This window comes from Armigeres subalbatus, unplaced genomic scaffold (assembly GCF_024139115.2).
Source record: "Armigeres subalbatus isolate Guangzhou_Male unplaced genomic scaffold, GZ_Asu_2 Contig247, whole genome shotgun sequence".
In the NCBI taxonomy this organism is placed as follows: domain Eukaryota; kingdom Metazoa; phylum Arthropoda; class Insecta; order Diptera; family Culicidae; genus Armigeres; species Armigeres subalbatus.
The window spans coordinates 454,151-479,488 of NW_026942984.1; the positions used below are offsets into that span (position 1 = coordinate 454,151).

The following is a 25,338-nucleotide window of genomic DNA, read 5'->3' on the forward strand; positions in this document are numbered from 1 at the left end:
TAATTATGGGATAGATAAAATACTAATGATAAGCTACGACACGTCTTTGGTTAAGGTAGGGCGTTTTGGCCAGACATTTTTCGAAATCCATTTTTCCCGACTTTTCAAAAAAGCATTATCACGTGTTATCTGTAATATTTTTATATGACTACTCACGGGCAATGCATTTGCGACTTCTTGCGCTACCAAATAACACAAAGTTTGCATAAATTGCGATGAAATGTAAAAAGTTATCAAGGTTTTGCCTTAGGGGGGGCATATTATACCGTCTTACCCTATCAAGTAAGTAATGAGGATAATATTTTTGAAAAAAAAACTGTCGACCCGTTCGTGAGGTAAATTGTCAGGAAAGAAATCTCAACTCATTTTTATTTTAATAGATTACCAGGATCAGATATCATTCATCAAAATGTTGAATCAAAACTAGAAACAAAACTTCGACACTCTGCTATTAGCCCTCTCATTTTTAAGTACTTTCGAAGATATTCCAACAAAAATCAAATTGATTAAATTCTTTTACCAAATTGGTATGTTTTTATTTTGCTTGCTCAATATCCAATCATCATCATCAGCATTAGATCCATTAGCGTGTGGTTGTCATCATCATAATTCAAGACATTTCTGTGTGTGTAACAAGTTGTCCAAGTTTTCCTTCTGGGAACTCACTCGGAATTGCATACTGTTGGAGTCGCGATCGAAGCTTCGTTCAGTAACAATCCGATTACATGGTTAATTGTTAATTTCAGCATCTCCTTTCTTCATATTTTATGTGTGTTTTGTTTAAGATATTATAAGTATTGAATATTTTTGTTTAAATGTAAGACTTTCAATCTAAATTTGTTTGTATTTCGAAGTTTTCAAATTCAATCGGTTTGCCTGATAGTTGCAAATTCTGGTTCGACAATCGATCTGTTTCGTGACATAACTGCTTTCGGCTAGGCTGTTCGAAAGAGAAGCCTCCGGTAACCAAATAATAAACAAATGAACCTAGGTGCATTGTTAGTATTCTAAAGAAAACTAAAATATAGTTATTAGAAACATTTCAAACTGAACATAGATAGATTAGTTACAAAAAATAGCTTTGTGTTTCAATCACAGCGCCTTCAAAACTGACAAAATATGTTCTAATTCAAAACCTTTCTCTGAGTATCTACGGTTGCAATAAAAACTAGTTCAAAGAATTAAAAAAAAATAAAGTAAAAAGTAAATCAGCAGTGTTGTTACTTTCTTTGTTCATTCAAAACAGAGATCGTATCTGTTCTAATACGGGCTGTCCAGTTTACTGCTTTTCATTCCAAACATCGCTGCTGGAGCTAGCCGGAGCCCAGATCGAACGGAACGGATCATACGCTGGAACGGAGGATGCATTTGTGTTGGCGACACCAATCGAGTCTTGCTGCTGTTGCTGTGGCTGATGATGCGGTTGCAAACTATTCAACGGATGCGTCTGGCCCTGCACTGCTAACGAAGGGTTCGGCGTAGGCTTGACCGGAGAAAATCCTGGGGGAGCACGAAGGGGCATCGGAGATGGTGCCTCTGTGTTGAGCCAATTGTTTGTCAAACGCGAATTCATGTGCATAGTAGAAAGAGTTGGATTGGATTGCTGTGGGAGATGACTAGCTTGCGAGAATACTGGGGGAGCAGACCAAAGGGAGTTCCAGTCCATCAATGATGCCGTATTCAATTCCTCGTGCTTTTGGAGCATCTGCCATAGAATCTTGTTCGCATCCCAGTCACGTTGACTCATCGGCATTTGGTTTGTATCCCTAACAGAGTCCATACCGCCGGAAGTATTTATTCCATTTGCGTTCAGTGATCCAAATGCGGACTTAGCTTGGATGTCTCTTCTAGTTCCATGGAAATTATCGCTGTTGTTGCTATAGTCTCCGAAAGCTTGTGAGAAGTAACTGTCCGAGCCGGTCAGGTCGTTACTCATAGAAACGGGAATGGGACGTTGAACAGCATTTCCAAAGGGGTCCCAGCACATTGGAGTTGCCGTAGGAGATTTCTTTGTTGTACCAATGGCACCCAGCTCTGATCCAACACCCTTACCCATGTCCTTTTCAATGGGAACGAAAATATCATCTTTCGCTTTGCCGAAAAGAGTAGCAGCCACTTTCGATGCATCACCTTGAAGCTGGTCTGATATGAGGGGAGATGTCACAGCGCCTACACCAAACCCATTCATGTTTGCGGCCAACAAATCAAAGTTTAACATTTTCGATGCGCCTGAAGAGCTGGCACTATTGATGGTGCTTGACTTCTCTGGAGCAGCTGACGATTGGGCCACAACATCACTAAAACGAGCTCGGTTCTCTCCCCATATGTTCGGCGGTGCTGAAAATTGATTGCCTCCGGAAGGAATGTTGCTATTGGTAAGGAAAAAGTTGGCGCTATTGGCGTTGCTATTATTGCCGGGTTTGCCACCGAACTGTAGAGCTTGAGCCTTGTGTATAGTTTTGGAGCCTTTTTTGTTGCCATTATTTGATTTGCGCTCGCGGCCTGGAGTTTTTCCAAATTTCTTAGACTGGGACGAGTCGTTCTGCAATAACGATTTATTGTTCTGTTAATAACTTACATTATCGGAACGAGGTATAATACATAAAACATATTATTTTTGAGGCCGGAACAGATATGCATTATCCGAAAACCATCAAGAAAAATGAAGTATTTGTCCAGCTAGTCTGGGGAATGGAAAATAATTGAATACATTGATAAAATGGAATAACTCATAACATATTTGGTTTCTAAACATTTTTTTAAGTTTTCCTAAGTAACCAAGTTTGAACACAACAAATCTAGTGGCGGTTTATAAAATAATACCTGTTCTGGCCTTTTATTAAATAGAAAAAAAAAAACAATATTTCACATTTACGTACTATTCAGGTACAACAAGATCGCTTGTTACGTAAAGGGACTAGGCATGCCTTGATCAGCTTTAACCCTTTCCTTCCCATGGTAGCTGTAGAGCTCCATCAAATTTTGCACCGCTGCTGCAAATTTTTTCCTACATTCCTACGAATTATTTCAACTACAAAAAGCAGTATTTGGCACAACTACTCACCTATCTTTTGTTCTAGCATTTTTTCCATAGATGATTCCTTCCTATTGAAATCTTTGAAAAAAGTCGTGGGAAAGAGAGGGTTAAAGCTCACCTTTCTAAATTTGCGTTGAAACATTGAAACAAAACATACCTAAAAAAAGATATGATAAGATGACGGAGGAGTATTATACGTGTAAGAAGAATAAAAGCCCATTTTCAAAGTTTTGACTAAAAAGGATTTCATAACTAAATAGTACGAGTGAATCCGCTACATCTAACGAAACTATATACATATTTGAAGTTGAAAAATCTGAATGGCATTTGTATCGATAACTAACGCTACTCACCTTTCCACCATGCTCACTGAACGAAGGTCCGTTCTCCTTGCCGTTATGCTCTCTTGACGACCTGTCCGCATATTTGCCCCCGTGCGACGATGAACTTTTTCCCGTAGACTTTTCACTTCCGATATTTTTGTTCCCGTTGTTACGCAAGCCGGAAACTGAGCCGTTTAGTGAATCCTTGCCCGTTGAAGCTTTTGTCTGCTGCTGCTGTGGTGCAATAATTGATGTTCCCAGTGATAGCGCCATTCCACCGGACTCATATTGAAACGGGAGGCTCTTGGTTTTCTTGACATTAGCTTTGCTGCAAACCGTAGGTTGTTGAAGGGGTGGCGAGGCCACTGACTTACTTTGCTGCTGCTGATGATGACCACTGTTTAGGGTGTTCTGATTGCTGATGATGCTGACGATTGAGCTAGAATCCTTTTTTAAGTCACTGGGAGGGGATCTGCTCAGAGCGTGATGCTGATGATGATTAGAAGAGGTGGATGATTTAGATGGTTTAGAATCGGTGAACGGTATTTTGTACGATGCTGCAGTTAACGACGATGTCGACGTTGAGGATATCGATGAGGACGATGTTTCCGAACTTTCCGTCGTGGTTGAACTGGAATCTTCATCGATTGTAGATTTGTTGCGTTCTTTGGTGCTGCTGGGGGGCGGATGGTTCGGGGTAGAAACATAAGACGCCGTTTCCTCCTTAGGAGGAGTAATAGACCGTCGGTTTTTCTGAGCTCTTTTATCCAGTTCTGGTGAGGATTTATTTGTTGCAGGTTCAGTGACCTTGGAACTGAATCCCCTGCCGAGCTTTGACGTAAAATCATTCCAAGTCTTGTTGAATGCACCTCCGTTAGAAACTTTCGATTGTTTGGGAGGCGCTTTTTTCTTTGCATTATTATTCTGGTGGCTTCGGCTGACCGGAGCTTTCTCTGCAGTGACCTCTTCTGCAGATGTTGGGCTCTGCAAGGCAATTTGTCTGAGATCTAGAGGTGGTTGGATAGGACCTCTGTCCCTCGACAGATTGATTATATGATCCTTGATAACTTTATTTGCATCGAGGAACGAAGCCAGCAGAGTTCCAACCAAAGTAATCGAAAGTATACCAATCAAGATGATTCTCAGTATCGATTCGAACCATGGCCTGCTCAAGCTTAAACTACAAGATTCCAATCCATGCGCTGGAACGGTTCCCAGCAGGGTGAAATTGACTGGAAAATTTATATTAGTATCAAAGTTGAGCGTTCTGGTCACCCTCGCCAGGGTGAAGTCAGGTGAAAACGCTATTTCTATTTTCTTACTGGCGTTCGGTTGCAGTTCAAACGGGGAACAGTCTAACACCTTGAAGCCATATCCCTCGCAAAGGATATCTTCCACCCGGATACCCGATATGGTAATAGGAACCTCGCCATAGTTTCGCGCCGTGAAAGAGCGCTTCGTTTGAATCGCAATTGGATTTTCATCAACTGCTAATTCTTGGAACTTCGAACATGACTTCAGGTGTTTCTCCGTGATCTCGAATTGTAACGCCGTTGGTGAACCAGGCTTTCTATTGCCAAATTTGAATTGCGGAACAACTGCTTTGGCTTGGATCCAAACAGCGTCGATCAGTGTGAGATTGTTGCGCATGTAGAAAATCGTGGAGTAAGTCCCTGGCACTTTCGACGTGAACTTGACGGCTATTTTCAGAAATGATTTGGGTTTCACGTAGTTCACGTAAATGTCGTCATAATCGAACAGAAAAAATGAAAACATATTTTCCTCACTCAAACTGCAATTTTCGCACTTGGACAGAATCTCTGACGGTAACTCGCTGATGTCCTGCCCGTGGATGTTCACATCGTGTAGCACCAAGTGTACGAAAAGAATCTGATCCGACGGATTGTTAATAGTAATAAGTTTTACTGCCTCTTGCTCTATCTGTAACGTAGGAAAGTGGATATTCTCCGTCAGAAGCTTTGGCCACACCAGATCCACTGTAGCATTGAATTCGAACTTCCTGATGGGATCCGTAGCCAGCTGAAACTTGATGCTCTTCCACGAATTTCTCATCTCCGAGTACAGTTTCAACTGCTGAAGCAGTTTCTCGCTGTCCAGCTTCTTATACTGTTCGTAATTATCGAGCGTGGCCATCCACTTGACCCCAAACGGTTTCGACAGAAGATCAAAGCTGCTGTAGCAGTCCGTCTTGCAAATCATTTTTGGATCGAACAGCAGTCGGCCTATGTTGGTTACCGTGTTGGGGTGAATGACCGGCTGGCGGCCATCCACCGCAAACTCGATCCCGTCAACGTCTGTCTTGATGCCCTCCACGTGGATCTTCGATAGAAACGTTGAATGTGCCGTCAGGTTCACCGAACATAGCTTCCCCTGTAGAAGAAAATAAAATGCCAATTAAGTACAATACCCATATCTCAATCATTAATAACATATTATGTATGAAACTAAATTGATAAAAATGAAGGTTATTAAATACTGACGTAATGTTATGATATTGAAAAAAGCATCAGGCATTGAGCTTGGATAGCCTTGAGGGGCCTTCCTTAGCCGTGCGGTAAGACGCGCGGCTACAAAGCAAGACCATGCTGAGGGTGGCTGGGTTCGATTCCCGGTGCCGGTCTAGGCAATTTTCGGATTGGAAATTGTCTCGACTTCCCTGGGCATAAAAGTATCATCGTGTTAGCCTCATGATATACGAATGCAAAAATGGTAACCTGGCTTAGAAATCTCGCAGTTAATAACTGTGAAAGTGCTTAATGAACACTAAGCAGTGAGGCGGCACTGTCCCAGTGTGGGGATGTAATGCCAATAAGAAGAAGAAGAAGCCTTGTAGAATAACATTTTTTTCAGAAAGACCAACCAAAGTTATTTAAAGCAGTGTGAACACTGAAATTCGATTTTTTCCGCTAATTTTGTCTAATTTTTCGTTTTTTTGCAATTGAAATATAAAGCACCTGATTGAAAAGTATAAAGGTATTTCCTGCAAATCTTTTTTTAAAATTTCATTCATTTATTCGTTGTCACTTATTACTATACATATTTTTCCCACTTATTTACATTAACTGAGACACGGATGACCTTACAACAGTAGCATTACTTAAGTCGCACTTGGTACATTTATAGAAAAACATATTTAGAAAAACCGGGAGAAGGAAAAAAATTATTAGAAAAACCTTCGAGCTAAGTAGAAGTAAGAGGCTTAGTGACAAACAGCAGCGTGTGCGGAACTTTGAAATTAGTCTTTGAAATCAGTCATCTACTAGTTCAACCTTTGCTAGACGATGCCCGTTTCAGTGGGTGATACTAATCTAGATTAAGCATCATCTTGTGGAGCCGATTCTGCTTAATTTGAATTTTCCTCCGATGGGTACGGGCGCAGTCCAGCAGACAGACCGTACGTAACCGTCGACCTGAAAACGGTTTTGTACAGCAGTAACTTGATGTTGGAGTCTAAACGTGAGCGACGGTTTACGAGGGGATAAAGTACCTTGGTGAGCTTATCACATTTGCTAATACAGGTTGAAACGTTATTCCCAAAATTTAGCTTCTTGTCTAGTGTTGTCAATACCGTGTACGCACCTAACTTTGCGCAGCTCCTAACTTTGCGCATTTCGCGGTTACTTTTGTTATAGAATGCGTTTAAATTGAATTTTAAAATATAATTTCAACTTATCAGCACAATATACATGTTATTATAACAGTGCATGCATTTTGCCGCAGTTAAATGACACATTTTCATTTTAATAGTTGAAATGTGTACTGAAAACAGTGAAAATGACCAAAATGGCGTGTTCTTAGCACAAAAGACAAGTGACGATTCTACCCTGAAAAACTGTATTTTGTAATGTTTTACGTTCGGTGACAGATCCAATAATTATAATATTGTTGAAGCCATCTAATGAGAATTTGGTTTGATACTTATACTTTTCGTTAAATATATTATGCGCAATGTTAGGAACCATTTTCAATATAGTGTACCTAATTTTGCGCACAATTCGTATTTTTAGATATTTTCAACATTTATGATATACCTCATCGAGAAGGGTTTGCGCCAAAGAACTTTTGTTAGCTGTGTTCAATGTACATAAATGAGGCTGTACATACACCAACAGACGTGAAAACATACCAAGTATGTCAAATCATAACAAAATAAAGCCGGGCGTCCTCATTTTCTCAAATATGCTGCTACTAGTTTATTTGTGGACGCAGTAGCGCCCATGGCAAGTGTTTTTTTTTCAAAGTTTTTTTTTCAAAAAATCAAAATTTTCAACTTCTGTTGTCTGTGATTTTTTTTCATCAAATGCTGTGTCTGGTTGTCTAAGGTTGTCACTGGTTTTGTTTTCTGCATTTGATAGTGAAACAGAATTGAAGTTGCAAATATTTTATTTTTTGTGAGAATTTCCCCGCGTGCTGCGTCTCGTTGGCTAGTTACCGGACAGACAAACAGGGCTATTATATATATGATATGCCTACAAATGAGATGAACATGATTTGTAATAGTAGTATTAGCTGAAAAAATAAAACGCTTGTTTCATGTTAGAAATTTTCCAAGTTTATATGCGCAAACTTAGACATATAATAAGGGGTCAGCTTTGAAGTTCAATTTACTATTTATTTTTAATTTGTGTACCACATTTAGTTCTCAAACAATAATATGATAATAATACTACAGCATGAAAACTATTTCAGGCGGATAGCTATTTTCTGTAATTTGTACGAGTTGATTAAATTTTGGATTTCCTTAACTGCGCAAAAAGTATGGTGCGTGCACGGTATCTTGTTGACAAGAGAAGAAAATGGCCTGGAATTTTCGTGGGATCACTCTCACTTTCCATCTTTTGTGGTACTGTTCGATACTTTCTTAAGCTTGTTGGAATTTCCTTACGACAACTTTTGCATTGCGATGTGAAGTGAGAAATCTGATGTCGTCCGCGAAGCAATAGTAGTGGACACAGGTGGACAGCATCAATTTTGGCGAGCGTAAAAATGTTGTACAGGGTTGACCTTGAAAAGGAACCACGAGGAACTCCGAAAAGGATTGGCATGGGATCAGACGTATAACCATCCACCATAACTTGAAATGTAGGATTTTTGAGAAAGTCCCGAATAAGTTTCACTAAGTAGCTTGGAAAGTTTCCTTGCACCATTTTGTGGAGAACAGCATCATTCCAAAGTAGGTACCGAGTCGTATGCTTTTTCGATATCGAGAAGCACTAATCCTCAGGCAGTGGACTGCGATCCCGGTTCACTAACGCCAGAGGTAATATCCTGCTAGAGTCGCTAGCGAGACTGAACGTGATCCTGTTGAACGAGGGGCAGGTATCCACGTTCAGAGGTCCGAGAGGTGAGTCATGTATCGATGTGACCTTCTGCAGCATCGGATGGACGGCAGACCCACATTGAAGGTTCATGTTGGGTATACTTTGAACGACTATCATGAAGTACGGCTCATGGTCAATTGTACCCCCAATAGAAGGAGAGTCAATAAAGTTTACCTATGATGGCGTACCTCGCAGTACAATCCGGAACTGTTAGAGGAATCATTACGATACAAAAACCGGACAATTGTCCTATCCTGACACGAGTTTGTGACGAAACAATGCCAATGAGGACTAAACCAATCGGTTTATTGGGAGAATAACACGATTGCTGATCTTTGTAGCACATGTTTTAGAACTAAAAGAAGATTGCGACGTGCTAGAACCGAGGTGGACAGGATTGAAAGACTCCAGGTGTGCAAGACAGCGAGCAGAGCTCTAAAAGACGAGAGAAAACGTAGTAAGAAAACCTGCTTTGAGGAGCTGTGTAGGATAACCAAAGACACTCCATTGGGAGATGCATACAGGATAGTGATGGCTAGTACTAATAGCACACCTTCTGAAAAGTCCCCGGAGATGTTAGCCAGGATCGTCGAAGGGTTGTTTCCGAAGCATGACTCATCGGACTGCAGGGCTGGTAGCGATCAATGCTACTGAAAATAGTGACTTTAGGAACTAACGTTGACGAAGAAATATAACAAATAGTGATTTTTATTTGCAGAAAAAGTGACGAAATAGTGACTTTCAATCAGTGTCAAGAGGAACTCGCGATCTCAAAATTCATGTACTCATACTCAAGGCAAAATCTTGCATAATCGAATCGTCCAAATTACTCACCTTGGGATTTCTTGTATTTTCACCTCGATTGATTTTTCGGGGAATGAGTAAAACGCAGCGATTTTGCATGTAAAACTCAAGCGTAGGGCTTTCCTTCGAAATTCCACGTGCGTAAGAACTTGATGAATAAGAATGAGTTTGCCAGTACCTAACATTTGTTGTTGTAGAAAAAGTAATGAGAATTGACTTTTATATGAAGTAAATAACTAGGTAGTGAATTACAACTTGTTACAAAGAATAATGTTTTTAATTTAAACAACAATTTTGCAGCAAGTTCAACACCATTGTGGGGAACAATGTTTTGTATGACTTTGAACATTTTCCTACAACCTTTGTATGTGCTTTTACAATTGAAAATCATGTAAATAATTGCTAGACATCTAATTAATTCGACTCACAAAGCACATTTACAATAGGTCCCTCTGTTTATTTGAAAAACTTTCAAAAGTGCAACTTTTACCATTTAGGGGTCATTCAAAAATGATGTCACAGCTTTTAGATGGGGGGGTCTATGAATGTGTGACAGTACATGTACTAGATATACAAAAAATCGTGATAGAGGGGGGCGGGGCGTCTAGAAATCTTGGAAAGTAATGGACATCATATTTGAATCACCCCTAAGAAAATGAGACTGTTTCCAGAATTCGCATGGCCATATCATGAAATATTATTATGAACTCAGAGAAACGGGCGTCTCACTTAGAAACAAAATGCAATCAAAACCATCGTTACGGAAACATTATCGCCGAATGCTAAATGCTTTGTGAGTGGACAATCGGCAACCAGATGGCGGTAGTGTGGAAACATCAAACACAAACAAGATCGATGGAAGCGCCATTGGTGGCCGTTCGACCACCTACAAAAAATGAATCTACCGTTGAAAAGGTGAATGATGGAACATGTGTTAAGTGAGACGTCTGCTTCTCTGTGTTATAAACATTATTGTACAAACAAACAGCGAATGTGGTAAGGATTTTAAGTAGGGGGAGATTCCCCAGCGCCGGACATCTCCCAATACTGGACACTTTTCAAAACAACACCACCATCTTATGTAGTACAAAATAAAGCTATTTAAAAGTCCTTTACCTCCATGGAATATCAGATCCTCATGTTGTAAACTTTGCACAAAATTTGAAATTGATCAAAAATGCCAATCATGTTTCGCCTAACTTTGGAAGGTTTGAATTAACAATTTTAAAATCAATCGAATGCCTCCAAAAACTTCAGACAACAACTCAACGAATTATTAAGAAAATTCCTTTTGATATTTCTCTGGCCATTCCTTCACGAGTTTCTTTGGAAATTCATTCAGAAATTCCTTCAGGAGCTCCTTTCGAAGTTCTCTAAGAAAATCCTTTGGAAAAAAAACCTTTGTAAAATACTTTGACGATTTCTTCAGAAATTCTTTTAAAATTTCTTCGAGAATTCTTCCAGGAATTTCTTCGGAAATTTATTTGAAAATTCTATCGAATATTTTAAATGATTTCTTTTGGATTTTGATTCAATCATTTCTTTGGAAACTTCTTCAGAGCTTCTAACGAAAATTCCTTTAGAATATCATTTGAGGATTCCTTTGTAAATTCCTTTACTAATTCCTTCGGAAATTCCTTTGACAATTTTCTCGGCAATGTTTTAGAAACTCTTATAGAGTTGGACTCCTTCAAGAGTTTCTTTAAAAAATCCTTTGGAAATATAAAGTTGATGCAAAAATATAATACTGTGAATGCCGCTCCTGTTCGCTTCACCAACTTCTAGTTTGCTTGAACCTAGTAGCCAAAGTACCGGTAAGGTACAGTGGGGCAAGTGGGACAAGGAAATCGTATAGTTCATGTTAATCAAGTCATAAAAGATAAAAATTATTTAAGCTCTATTAGTGGAATGTCTTCAACTGTCCAAGACGAGTTTAGTACTTTCCATTTAATTCCACTACGTTTTGTTATCTTTACAGATACGTATTTCGACCTCAACTGTGAGGCCGTCTTCAGTGTCTCGTACTTGACTTGACGAACAAACTATCCAATCTTTAATAAATTTCTGCGAGCAAGATCTTTAAAAAATACTTTAAGGATACAAAATATTTGGAAAACCAAAAAATCTAAATTTGCCCACTTGTTAGTGGGGTTTGTGAAAAAATAATTTTAAAAGAGAATATTTTAATATAAGAACACATTTATTGTCATATATTTCATGCAAACGATAATTATACTGCATCATAACTGTGATCTGTTGTGATGCTTTTTGATACTTCATGCAAGTCAAAGGGCAGTAAAGTGCCTCTATTAAATGATCTTAATTTGTTTTGTTTTCTTTGCTTATACTTTCAGAACTCTAACAATTCAACTCCATTTGTGTCGAACATCACTTTCTATTTCATGTTTATAGTAAGAAAATAAACCTATCGCTAGTGTTGCAGATTGCAGAGAAAGTATCTTTGAAATATTCATCAAACCTGAAATCATAAGTGTCGCGTTTCATTAACAATCCACTTCGGATATCGGTAGAAGACTCTTAATAGCTAAATTTTCTAAATTTCGACTAAATAAATCACAGTTGTTGATATATTTGCAATAGCAGTGATTTTTGTATTTAAGCTTTGAAAACACTATTTTTCACGAATTATTTATCAAACATGAATCATTTAATACACTGACACGCTTTGCACTTTCGGTTCCTGATTTATTATTACCACGTATCTCTCTAATAACCAAAAGCCTTTGAATTAGTTTGAATTGGTATAATTAGTTCATATACGCTTAATAGGAATTATTTGTGTTTAAAAAATTAGAGAAATGCGTTCAGCGTCGGAAAATTTTCACTTGCCCCACCCGTAGTAAGAAGAAAGGCAAAGCAAAAAAAAAAAAAAATATCTTTTCAAGACTTTTGATGTTCATGTCAATATTTTTGTAGCTGGAACTTAAAACTACAGCAAAAACTAACTTATCAATGCACATTGGAAACAAACATAAAAAAAATGTGTAAGATAAACTTGGCAGGTTTCAAGACTTTTGATGTTCATGTCAATATTTTTGTAGCTGGAATTTAAAACTACAGCAAAAACTAACTTATCAATGCACATTGGAAACAAACATAAAAAAAATGTGTAAGATAAACTTGGCAACTTTTAGTCTCGCATGTTTAAATGGTTCATTATTTCATGTTTCACTTATTCAACGAACCGATTTGAATGGCCTTGTATGATTGTGAAGTGAAATTGAATAGTTCTGTGCTTTATCAGTGAAATACTTGCGTTGTTTTCTCTTACCCCATTGTACCTTATATCGACGAGTAAACAAAATATTGCATTATATGCAATTTGTTTTCCATGCACACCTAGAGGCCTGAATAAGAGAAACGCGGATAGAAAATATGACTCTGTCAACACTGCATTCAATCTTCTTCATCAAAGAACAACACATGAAAAGGAAGAAATGGTTTATGTAGATAAAATATCACAATCCGCTATTTTATGTGTCCACATCACAAAACAATAGAATCCAATAAACAATGGAATTTCATTTCATAATCTATAAATGGCTTGCATATATTATTGAAAACTAATGTAAAATACATTAAATTTTGTTTATTTAAAAATGGCATAAAACCTAATTTGGTCGTTTTCAGTTTTTGAGCCAACATTTTGGCTGCTTGACAGGTCTCCTGCTCGATTGGCTGCTGTCTTTTGACGGTTCGATTTACGGCACATACCTATCCGCGTTTCTCTTATTTAGGCCTCTAGTTACACCGTACGAGTCAGTTGACGTGGTACCGCTAGGGACTGAAGACGAGCTTATCGTCGCTGCAAGAAAATTTAAAATGAATTAGGCACCACGTCTGGCAGGAATCCCACACCTGGTCCTTCCACATGCGATTCTTGGTAGTCCGTATATGTTCAGGAGTTGCCTCCAACGATGCCAGCATGAAGGAAACTTTCAGACCGTTGAAAACGGTAGCAGTCGATTGAGGTCAGCAGGTGTTCCACAGGGATCGATCCTCGGACCGATACTGTGGAATATCATGTATGACGGAGTATTACGTTTAAATCTTCCGACCGGCGTGAAAATAGACGGGTTCGCAATGATGTAATGCTGGCCATACTCTCGATGAACTTGAACTTGAAGCTTCATATGCGATTAACAGAGGCGTAGTGGTGCATAACCGCCATGGGTTGCCGGAAGCCAAGATTAAGGTAGGGACCTGCACTGATAAGTCCGTGAGATGAATAAAGCATCTGGGCGATCGACGATAAGCTCAATTTTACGAGCCACGTCGATTATGCATGCCAGAGGGTATTACTGGCGATAATATCATTATCATATCACGAATGATGTCCAACGGATCGGCGGTTCATAGTCAGGTATATCGGGAGTAGCGTCTGATTGTACGACACTTTGCGGTAAAACATTCCGCGGTTAACCATTTCGCGGTGTACCAGTTCGCGGTCCTACCTTTCGCGTTCAGTATCATATCGCGGTATTATAACATTTCGCGGTTTATATTTTTTTTTTTCGAGAGTTGACCAGTTGTAGTCTTAATAGACTGGTATCTCGGCTGGGCTCTCCATGTGATACACAATACTAGCAGACGACTCAAGCTATGTTGCTCACTAGGTCACTGTGGTCTGGGTTCGTATTGTGATCATACCGATGCATTTCCTATCCCGCAGTCTGTCAGTTTAAAAAACAAATAATAATGAAAGCTCATCACGCGCATGAATGTTTTCCGAATAATTAACATGTAAAGTTGATTTAAAGTTTTCTTGGAGCCGACATTCAATACCGAATAGTAGTCTATGTTGACAACGGGTGGTACTGATGCCATCTCCAAGTAAAGGCTGTTCTACAGCGATTAACGCAACGGCGCATCTTGACAGTAATTCTGTATTCTCTGTCAAAACGCGTCACCGCGCCCACCACCGCAGCCGAGCCATAACACTTTGATGTAATGTGATGGGATCATACTAGTGGACTTTGTTTCAACATGGAATAATTTAAATGGTATCGTAAATATACAATAAATTAATTTAAGTACTATTGCAATAAATCGACATATTAATCTGAGAGCTTCCATTATTTTGGCGGTTGATCAAGATTATGGCGTCATATCCTTTACAGTACTGTCTGATATCATAAATTTCAGTAGTCAAATGGTCATGTTCTATTCCGCTCTTCAAAATTCAAGTCTTTAAAGTCTGGTCCAAGATTCAGTTATCAATGGTATGGTAATGCTTCATTGCGTCTATTTCCTAGCTAAATGAATGATTTTTACGATTATGAAGCATTGATTTATATGAATAACATCATTAAAAATATGTACTACTCGTTGGATAGTCATTTCTATTATTGTGATAATTAATGTAAAACACTACTTGTCTTCTATGTTTTAGATCTGTTATTGTCATTGTGTTGTTGTCGGTTGTCTGTCTGTTATGTTTCAACATAAAGGTCTTTTATAACTTTGTCTTATTAGTGTTTTAGTCATTGTTAGATACAGTATGTATAAAACTACAAAAGAATTGTTGAGTATTGCCTTACAAATCCTATGTCCTTCTTCTATCTATCAATATCTGATTTCTCCTTTTATCAATCTCTTTTTCTCCTTTATAATCTCAACCTCCACTTTTTTCTTCTGTCTCTTCTATCTCAGATTTTGAATTTAATATTTTTCTATCCAATAGTACAGTAAACTTCTACCTTGGCTGCTCTAAACCATTTCTGAAACAAAAATAAAAAATAAAATTCTGTTTAATTACTGAATCTAAAATGTTCAATATTATTATTTCATTTGAGATCAATCTATTTTTTAATCCTACGTTTTTTCTTGGCTGATTTCTGGTTTGCTATGACATTACTATTTTGAATTTTTCAACCTGATGTAAATCCTGATAAGTTTAAATAGTTCTCCACTCCCAATTGAAAACATTCTGAAAATTGAATGTCTCTAAAATACAAAGTAGACTTCTCAATTTCAATCTATATTACAACCTATCCTATCCTACCTTTGGCCACGCGTTGGCTTTCATACTTCCAGTTGACGAGAAATTGATTAATTTCCCGACCCCTTGGAGAATGCTAATGAGCCCTAGCGGATCCTCCATGTAAAGAGCTATACCTGATAAGTATGCCGGGACATACGATCAGGGGCTCAGTCTGCAAAGCAGCCGATCCACTGTAAATCGTTAGAGGCGCACTGAAGTGCTCCAAATGTGATATGATACACAGATGAATATTATCTTCAGTACCGTCAACCCCCGTGACCTTGGCTAGGGAGATTTGAAGACAATGGGAGGATTTGTATTCAAATGAAAAATACTCTACCTTCATTTCTAAAGGAAACTGCACAGGAAAAATATTTTTTATTAAAATATTTAGCCTGTGGAAAATATCGCATAAATGTCATTGTATTCGTATGTGCTGAACGACACAATAAAGACGATTTGTATGTTCATTAGATGTATACCATCTTCAAGTCTTCCAACAGAAGTTTTTCTTTGAGGAAGTATTGGAATAATACATATTGCAATATGTAATTCATCTTAATGATGCTTCCCTAGTAATCCTATGCATAAAATGTCGTAGATATTTATTATGAATGTTTAAATAGGTACCTATACGATATTGTCTAGTGGTCTATGTATTCAATGTGATGGTTACGTTTTATTTTTCTGAGTATCAACTTCACGGTATAGCCTAGTCACGGTATTAGGCACTACTGGCGAAGAAGATGGACTAATATCGCGATAATTGTTTTGATTAATAAAAATGTAAAAACAAGAAATTTAAATACTATTTCAGTACCCAGCTCATTTTTTATAGCTGTAAAACTGGGCTCAATGAGATATTGGAAGTAAATATTATTTAAAAATCAAGTTACAAGACTTGGAAATATAACTATAATTTAAAGCGTTTTGCTAAGCGGATGCAAATTTTGGCTGGTCGAGTCATAAATTTTCACATTTATTTTTTAGCACTTAATTTACGTCACAAATACCCACAGTAATAATTTGCTAACATTTTCCGATATATATTTGTGTATTTCACCAAATAATGTGATGTGTATGACAGACAGTACCTCTTTATTCATCAATTTGGATAAAATCCACGGTATTAGGCAATGCGCGGAATTAGGGCAGGTCACGGTATCGTGTTGGGTTACTAGAAAGCATGGTCAGGATAAAGTTTAACCTTACACACTGTGTTGTTTTAACATGGCTGTTAGAGAAGTATTTGCATTGCATAGGTTCGGGTTCGCAAAATCTGCGGAATGCCCGGAATGCATAGGCGAGTTGGAGTCGGCGGAACATGTGATATTTGCATGCCAGCAATTCGATATTTAGCGAAACGACATGCTGCTTGTCAGCGGCATGGATTTGACCCCAGATAACCGCATTGAGAGGATGTGTCGGGACGAGGATATTTGCAATGCGGTGAACACACCAGCTCAACAGATTATGTCGAAGCTGCAGCGATGGTGGCGTTTTGAACAAAATCAGCAGCTGCAGTAGAGACCTGTGATGCTGTGAACACATAGTTCACCCCGGCAACCCACATGTCGCGAGTGGGCTGCGGGGATCTCAGTATGTAAATACAGGTAATTGTGGCCCATGCGCTATTAAAGGTGCCTCTGCGGGGCCCTCCTTAGCCGTGCGGTAAGATGCGCGGCTACAAAGCAAGACCATGCTGATGGTGGCTGGGTTCGATTCCCGGTGCCGATCTAGACAATTTTTGGATTGGAAATTATCTCGACTTCCCTGGGCATAAAGTATCATCGTGTTAGCCTCATGATATATGAATGCAGAAATGGTAACTTGGCTTAACCTCGCAGTTTAATAACTGTGGAAGTGCTTAATGAACACTAAGCTGCAAGGCGGCAATGTCCCAGTGGGGGATGTAATGCCAACGAAGAAGAAGATAAGAAGCTATTAAAGGTGCCGGGATGCTCGTCTTCTACGTAAGTTATTGGTAGAGACCGTTAGGTTACTGTTACTGGCCTGCGATTGACGGATGGTGATGTTACCGTCTATGACGTCGATGTGTTTTGAATGCCTTGTGTGTTAGCATAAGTGTGACCGTTCTCAAGAGTCTCCCCCTGAAGTATTGCTTAATTGCGGGTTACCTGTGTCTGTTTGAAGATTTCCGTTTGCTCAAATTTTCAACAAAATTGGTTAACGGGCAACCGAGATCTAGAGCTCCAAAATTGACCATTTTGCATGAAAAACGGCAAGTGGGCACTAGGGTGGGACAAAATTTTATTTTCACTTCCTGCATGGTTTTTGCACGCCTCTTGGGTCCTATAATGCTTGTGCGAAATTTCAGATCAATCGGTGAAACTATATTTTAGCGCCGGCGATTTTAATTTTCCATAGGATTTACTATGAGGAAACTTACCTTTACAAAGAAAAAATCCTCAAGGTGTCCCATTATTCTCTAACGATAAATCGATTCAACTACATCATAGGAAATTTTACCAGCAAACTTTCATTGGAAGACCGCAAAGTGATCCGACGCTCGTGAAAAATGTTATTCACATAAAACTAATCGCTGTATGAACGCAAGGCTCATTGTACTTTTTGTTCCAGCATCACTGCCGTCTGCTACTTGCTGATGTTTGTACGAGGCACCACTTTGCGTGGAGGATTCGCTTAGCTTGAATGAAAAGCGGGTTACTAGGGATACGTTTATTGGCCTTGCTGAAAGAAATTCAACCAAATTTCAATGAAGGTGTGATTCACAAAAAGAGGCATATAACGAACACTTTCCACATATCATGCAACGAAGCGATAATAGATGCGATGTATTAGTTGGGGCCTCTGAAACGCGACGTCAATAGTTCGAAGCTGGTCTGAACGGGAATTTTTTTCGGTACTGGTAATCTTCTTGTAATTTATATTTATATTCCCAAATTCTAATTTTCGAGAAGATTTCCAGTATTTCTAAAAGATTTAGATAAGATACACAGGATTTTGAAAGTATTTTCATGCACATATTTGGAGCACGCAAATAGACGCAATGTCTAATCGATCTTATTGTTCCTTTAAATCTAATTAAATTCAAACTGTGCCTGCTTGTAAAACTAAGTCAAATTTAATTGAATATCAAATGTTAATTCGTTTGATGGAATTAGCAGCAATTTTACAAGACGTTGAATTTTCAAAACTGTGTACTGCTGTGTACTTGTGATACTGATTTCCGAAGAAAATAATTTAACGAACTTGCTCTGCTGCGTTGATACTTGATTGCCATGCCGATTATTCAAATCGAAGACTACCGGGTTAGAGACCCTTCTTGTAAAGTTGTGTATTTTCAAAATTGCGAAATAGTTTAGGAGATTCCTAGATTTGTTTTGCCTCGAGTTGTAAATCTCTTAAAAAAAGAAAAAAATACACGGCTGACAGAATAATTTGTATGAAAGTCGAAGAAATAGTCTCTGAAAAATAGCAAATTAGTTATAATTCAAGTCTTTGATTTGAATTATTGGCATATCAATCAAATATCAAAGAAGCAAAGCAACGTCATTAAATTATTCTCTTCTGAAATCAAATCACAAGAATCATATCTCAGTCTTTTAGAAATACCAGAAAGCTTCTCGAAAGTAAGAATATGTAAATATAAAGAATTTCGTAAAGAATACCAGTATCGAAAAACAAATTCCCGCTCAGACCAGCTTCGAACTATTGACGTCGAGAATGAGAGGCCCCAACCTATATCTCGCATCTAAAGTCGCTTCGCTGTATTGCGTGTGGAAAGTGTGCGTTACATGCCTCTTTTTGTTAATCACACCTTCATTGAAATTTGGTTAAATTTCTTCTACATAGAAGGACGAAGACTCAAACAGCAAGGCCAATAAACGTATCCCTAGTAAACCGCTTTTCATTCATGCTTAGCGAATCCTCTACGCAAAGTGGTGCCTCGTACAAACAACAGCAAGCAGCAGACGGCAGTGATGCTGGAACAAAAAGTACAATGAGCCTTGCGTTCATACAGCAATTAGTTTTATGTAAATAACATTTTTCACGAGGGTCGGATCACTTTACGGTCTTCCAAATGAAAGTTTGCTGGTAAAATTTCCTATGATGTAGTTGGATCGATTTATCGTTAGAGAACAATGGGACACCTTTGGATTTTTTTATTTAAAGGTAAGTTTCTATAGTAAATCCTATGGAAAATTAAAATCGCCGGCGCTGAGATATAGTTTCACCGATTGATCTGAAATTTCGCACAAGCATTGTACGACCCAAAAGGCTTCTGAAAAATATGAGGGAACGAAAATTTATTTTTTTCATATGTCCATGTCCCAGGCTAGTGGGCACTTTATTATGCCTTCTACTATTCAACTTTTTTGTTTTAAAAAAAGGGAATTATTTCTGGATTAGTAACTACTTGGTGTCAACATGACCAAGAATCGAATTTCCAAAATAATTTTCAAATATAATAGTACAGCAAAAGGGGTCTCCAGTAGCCTTGCGACCAAAGGCGTAGGATTGCCTATCCGGAAATGGCGAGATCGATTCTCGATCCGGTCTAGGATTTTTTCGGGTTGGAAACATTCTCGAAACCCTGGGCATAGTGTATCCATTGTACTTGCCACACAAGATACATGTTCATGCAATGGCGGACATAGAAAAGCTTACAATTAATAACTGAGGAAATGCTAATAGAATACTAAGTTGAAAAGCAGGCTAAGTTCCAGTTGGAATGTAGAGCCATTGAAGAAGAAGAAGAAGAAGAAGAAGAAGAAGAAGTACAGCAACAGTTCGCCAGCTGGGCGCTTTTTAACTGGGCCAAAGCCCAGTTAAAAAGCAGCTATCGTTAGCATTGAGCAATTTGCACAAATTCATAGGTGGTACAAGCCAAGACTATTGTATAAGAGTAGCATTACTTTCAACCGTTACCACAGATATTGATTTGGGACTAATCACTATCTCTTAGATGGAAGCAATGCACTCTCCAATAGTCGAGATGTGTCCTGGCCACGTCCTTGCGAATGCTGAGGAACGGGAAGGATGGTTTGTTGGACACCTACTTTAGAAAGATGCAGAGAACTATACGATCGCTCATAGGTGCCACTTTGGAATTGTTAGTGTGGAAGTTTTTTGGTAGGAATCTTTTTGGTAGAACGTGAAACACAGAAAGAACTAAGATAGAAATACAAAGTAGAAAAGAGACGAGCCTGGATTTGAACCCACGACCGACCTACTGCTTGTAAGGCAGAAGCGGTAGCCACTAGACCACCGAGCTCGTCCCCAGTTAAAAGCGGCGCTCGTTAACTGGACTGATGTTTTAGCCCAGTTTGCGAATGGATGCTGTATTCCTAAGTTTAAGAAGTTTAGTTTTTATCCGTCTCATTTTACGGCACCCCCACGCTGGCATCTCATCTCCCAGCCAGTTCTCACTCATAGCGGGAGCCTTCCTGTCCTGTGACAAAAGTCCAGATCATCTATTCCTGAATCATTCAACCCTAAGCAATTAAATTTAAGTTCAGGAAACATTGTTTGTTTAGAATATCACAAACATAATCTCAAAACGATCCTTCAAACACATCACAATATATAATTTGTCATATAATTGATTGCCTTTTCCAGGGGACGCTGCAACGAAGGGCATTCATAATTGATGAGAAACAAAAAATAACAATAAACACCACTTAGACACAGTCAGAGGCTATCGCTTACCGCACAGCTGCTCGACAATAATTACTTCCAATAAATATAAACAAAATTGAGAACAGATGAGACGAGAAACTTGAAAACCGCATATGTAATAATAAACAAAAGATAACATGATAACATATTTCCCGCAGAAACCATCAACGAGGATGCTAAAAATAAGAACTATTATACATGCGGGTACTCACCGGGAAGCAATCATCGAAGTACAGTAGCTCTCGGTTGAGTTCCAGCTTACCAACGGCAGTGGTGAAACTGATCGGAGTCACGATCTCCTCGTAGTCGGTGGTTATACTAAACCGGCCCTGATAGCTGTCCGTCGTGCTCGACTGCACACTGACCTGAAACACGATCCAATGCTTCGGTAGAATGGTATGGCAGAGAAAGAGGTTCTCTCCCGTGTGTGGTCCACAGCCGCGCAAAATCACGGTGATGGTGGGCGCCCCGGAACCTTGCGAGGTGATGGCTCCTTTCCAGTGCAGAATGGGGATCTCCACTGGATTGGCATTGAAAAAGGCGATCAGCGTTTCGCCGATCGTTGAGATCGGTAGTATACCAAAGTTAAGTTCCTTATCGTCCAGGTCCAGCATTTCGTACTCTTCGGGAGGACGAGGTGTAGTGGTAGAGAACGGAAGAATGCGTTTCAACATCCCGGTATAGCTGTAGATAGGTAGTTCGTATTCGGTGACATTAGTCATCAAACGAATGTATGACGAAACGGATCGGTTGAAATTTTCGGTTACGATCCGTGATATCCGGAGTATTGTTTCTTCCTGCTCCGGTCGCAATGTTTTGGGTACGAAATGGGTGATTTGAAAATTGTTCGAGCAATCTGCAGGTACACTGATGTTTGAGATTAACAATGGCACGTTGAAGTTATTGCGAATAACCAAACGCCGGGGTTCATGAAGTTGTGTATTTTGATCTGCGTGACGGCCATCATCTGATATTAGAAATTTAAGAATTTCCGTATCGTATTTCAGATTCCCTCTAAGCAACTGCACATTAAAAGGGATGGTGAAGTAAAACTCAGGATTAGGAGGCTCATAGTATGAAACACTCAAGCTTCCCTGTGCTAACGATTTTTCTGGATATTTGGTCCAATCAATCTCGAAGTTAAGCATAGGTTGCGGCCTCCATGTTATGTAAACCTTTGAACCGTACACAAATGCACCATCATCAAAAAAGGCACCCCAACTTTTGATAATCATCCGACGTTGGCCAGAATTGGTCAGATTCCAGCTAACTTTGGTTATATTTTCTTTAGCATTTTCGACAGTGAGATCCAGAAAAGGTTCCTTTGTGTAATATCCAGTATGCTTCTTGATCTCGATCTCAATTGGAACCACAAGCATTTTTTCAATGAGCGTTGGAACGTCGTTCCCACCGGAAATTTTATTCTCACGTAAGATGTATGATTTCCAGGTGTTTTTCCGTGGAACCGAACACGAATTACGCTCCTCGTACTATGAGGAGGAATTTCCCAAAGGGCTTGTGGGCCTTCCTGTGCACCACTGGGCAGTTCCAACTGGAAATTTCCACCACTGCTGTAAATTTCCATGATTTGCAGCGGTGTGTCGTGAGGATTGTAGAGAGTTATCTCAGGCGTAAGTGTCGCATTCAACGGAGCCGATATACCCACCAAAGGTTTAAGTCTGTAGGGGCACTCGATACCGTCTCCTTTGACATGATAATGTAACAGCCCAAAAGACGTATGGATCTCAATGGATCCAGCTGTTGCTCCGAGCTGTCGAGGTAGAAATACGACATTAAAAGTGGTGTTCCCTTCCGGCGGAATAACCGATTCCTTAAAGTATGAACTGTAGAAATCCGACGTACTGCCGGATATTGAACCAAGAAATACGCTCCTGTTTTTGTGTTTGTTTATCAAAATCACCACTTGGTTGTGCGGATCACCAATTGACCGCTCCAAGAAATCCAGCAAGCTTGGTTGGAAAACTAAATTTCCCACCAACTCTGGGCTCGTCTTTTCGGTACCTAATAGTCCGGATCCTCTCCCGACGGTATCTCCTCTTTGGAACATCTCATCCATTAAATCCTGCGACGAGGACGAAAACATCTCCTGTGCACCGAAACTTAGCTGTTCGTTTTGGTGTTGTTGCTGCATCTGCGGCTGTTCCGATTGAACCTGTGCCTCCAGTTGCAAGAAGATCACCAACAGACCGAAAACACGAAACGTGCGCTTGCTGCTGGCCATTTTCATTTTCCTGCTTCTCTTCTTTTCGAATATCCTCGTTTCTTCCTATTCCTGGGTGCCAATAGTCACTTTTGTTGTTTGCTTTCTATTTCCGTCGACAATCCAATGGTCGTCTCATTTTCCCCACTCGACTCTTTGTGTAGTCCCCGACCAATCCACACTTTTGACTGTTGTTCAGTGAATTCCTGTTGCTTTACTTCCGTCTTTCCTTCCGATGCAGCTGCTGCTACTAAACATCATCCAGTGGATCGGAGGGAAAAATCGACGTCGTGCGAAAAAAGAAGAAGACAGCAACACCGAAAGAGCAAAACGAAAAACGTCATGAAAAAGTCCTCGAAAAACACACGCGACGACGGCCTTTGCCTCTGGAGCCAGCCGAAATTTTACTTACCGTTTAAGCTCTCCGGAACCGTTTTTACCTCCGGCAAATACTTTCCGGGTGGAACCGAATCTGCCAACCGTGATATGACGCAAGTTTTGTTCGCTTTTGCTATGTCCCCGAAACGGGATCACTATTTTTTCGCTGCAAACTTTGCACAACGCAAGAGAAGGTAAAAATCCGACCGTCGTCTTGTACACTGAAAAAAATGTGACAGTAGATTTTATCTGTTGACGTCTCGAGTAATTTATGATTATGGCCTAAGAAGAAAAATCAACAATCATTCAGTTTTGTTGCAAATTTCAAGGCACTAAAAAGAAGGCTAATATGCCTATACAAAAGATATTTTAGTTACCAGATAAAGATTGTCGCTGTCCGGAACATCTTTTGCTGGCGAAGATAGGGGAGCTAAATGTCAAAGAAGGAAAATCCATACGATTTGACAGCTTGGTACCCAACATTAGGGTCTCGTCGACATTTCTCACCAACATGAACGCACGGTTTGTGGTTGCAAACAACCCCTTTTGATTTTGCCGTGACAGCTGCTCGTTTGCAACCACGAACAAACTGAGTAAAAGTGTGAGTGAAATGTGCGTGTACGTACACGCTCGCTGAAAGCCTAATTTGCCCACGACGCCATGATGAAAAATCATCAAACACTACCGCCACCCCCATAAAGGCTGCCTCACACCTCGGGAAAATTTTCCAGCGGATTTTGAGCCCCGTGTATTTTAAATGGGGCCGGGATTTTGATTTTCCGTGTCCAAATTCCGAAAACATCGCATATGCAAAAATGCATGGGGAAAAATCCGCGAACCAAATTCCCGAGGTGTGAGGCTACCTTAATGGCTCATGAAGTTTTTATAGCTCAGCCAGCAACCTACGTGTATTAACATTGCAGCGGAGTTGTGTCTTAGCTCATTTGACAGGAGTGATCGCCCGCAAAAGCGAATGACCGTTAAAAAGTGTGAGACCATCAGAGAGCGCTAGTGACCAAGGAATGTAAAATAACAACATTGCCAATGACAACAACATTGTCCTCTCTTGTAAATGTTGGGACAAACTCAACTCGCAATAAGCGTTTGTCCCAAACTGCAACAGAATAGGACAATGATCGCCTGCCGCACATTTTGAGAAGTAGTCGGTTTTCGATGATGTTTTTGGTTGAATCAGTATCAGTTATCATAGCTTAGACATAAACTTAACCATCTGTACACATGATTTGTGTTTTACTTCTGAAATATACAGTCGCGATTCGCTGGTTGGGTCACGACCTCGGCCCAACTAACGAATTCGGTTTTTTAGTTGGGCCAACTAACAGCCATTTGAACACGTGTATTTCGACTTGAACATCACAAATGATGTCCAGTGACGCCCAATCCCGTTTTCCGTGTTTACATTGAATTTTGACGTACGGTTGCTTTTTAGTTGGGCCATGGCCCAACCAGCGGAGGCCCAACTAAAAAGTGACCCAAGTATTAAAATCCCAACCAGCGAATCCCGACTGTACAAGTTATCACAGTTTGAAAAGTTCACAACAATT

General features: G+C 39.6%; 1 protein-coding gene across 1 annotated transcript; it reads right to left on the bottom strand.

Moving 5' to 3' along the window:
* Positions 1–506: 506 nt before the first annotated feature.
* LOC134203831 (transmembrane protein 131 homolog) lies at positions 507–24,007 on the bottom strand. Its single transcript, XM_062678679.1, is given in 5 exon segments — positions 507–2,542; positions 3,391–5,751; positions 21,387–22,597; positions 22,600–23,645; positions 23,808–24,007. Coding segments are annotated over 4 exon segments (5,658 nt in total). The 5' UTR covers positions 23,423–23,645; positions 23,808–24,007; the 3' UTR covers positions 507–1,279.
* Between the last annotated feature and the right edge of the window lie 1,331 nt (positions 24,008–25,338).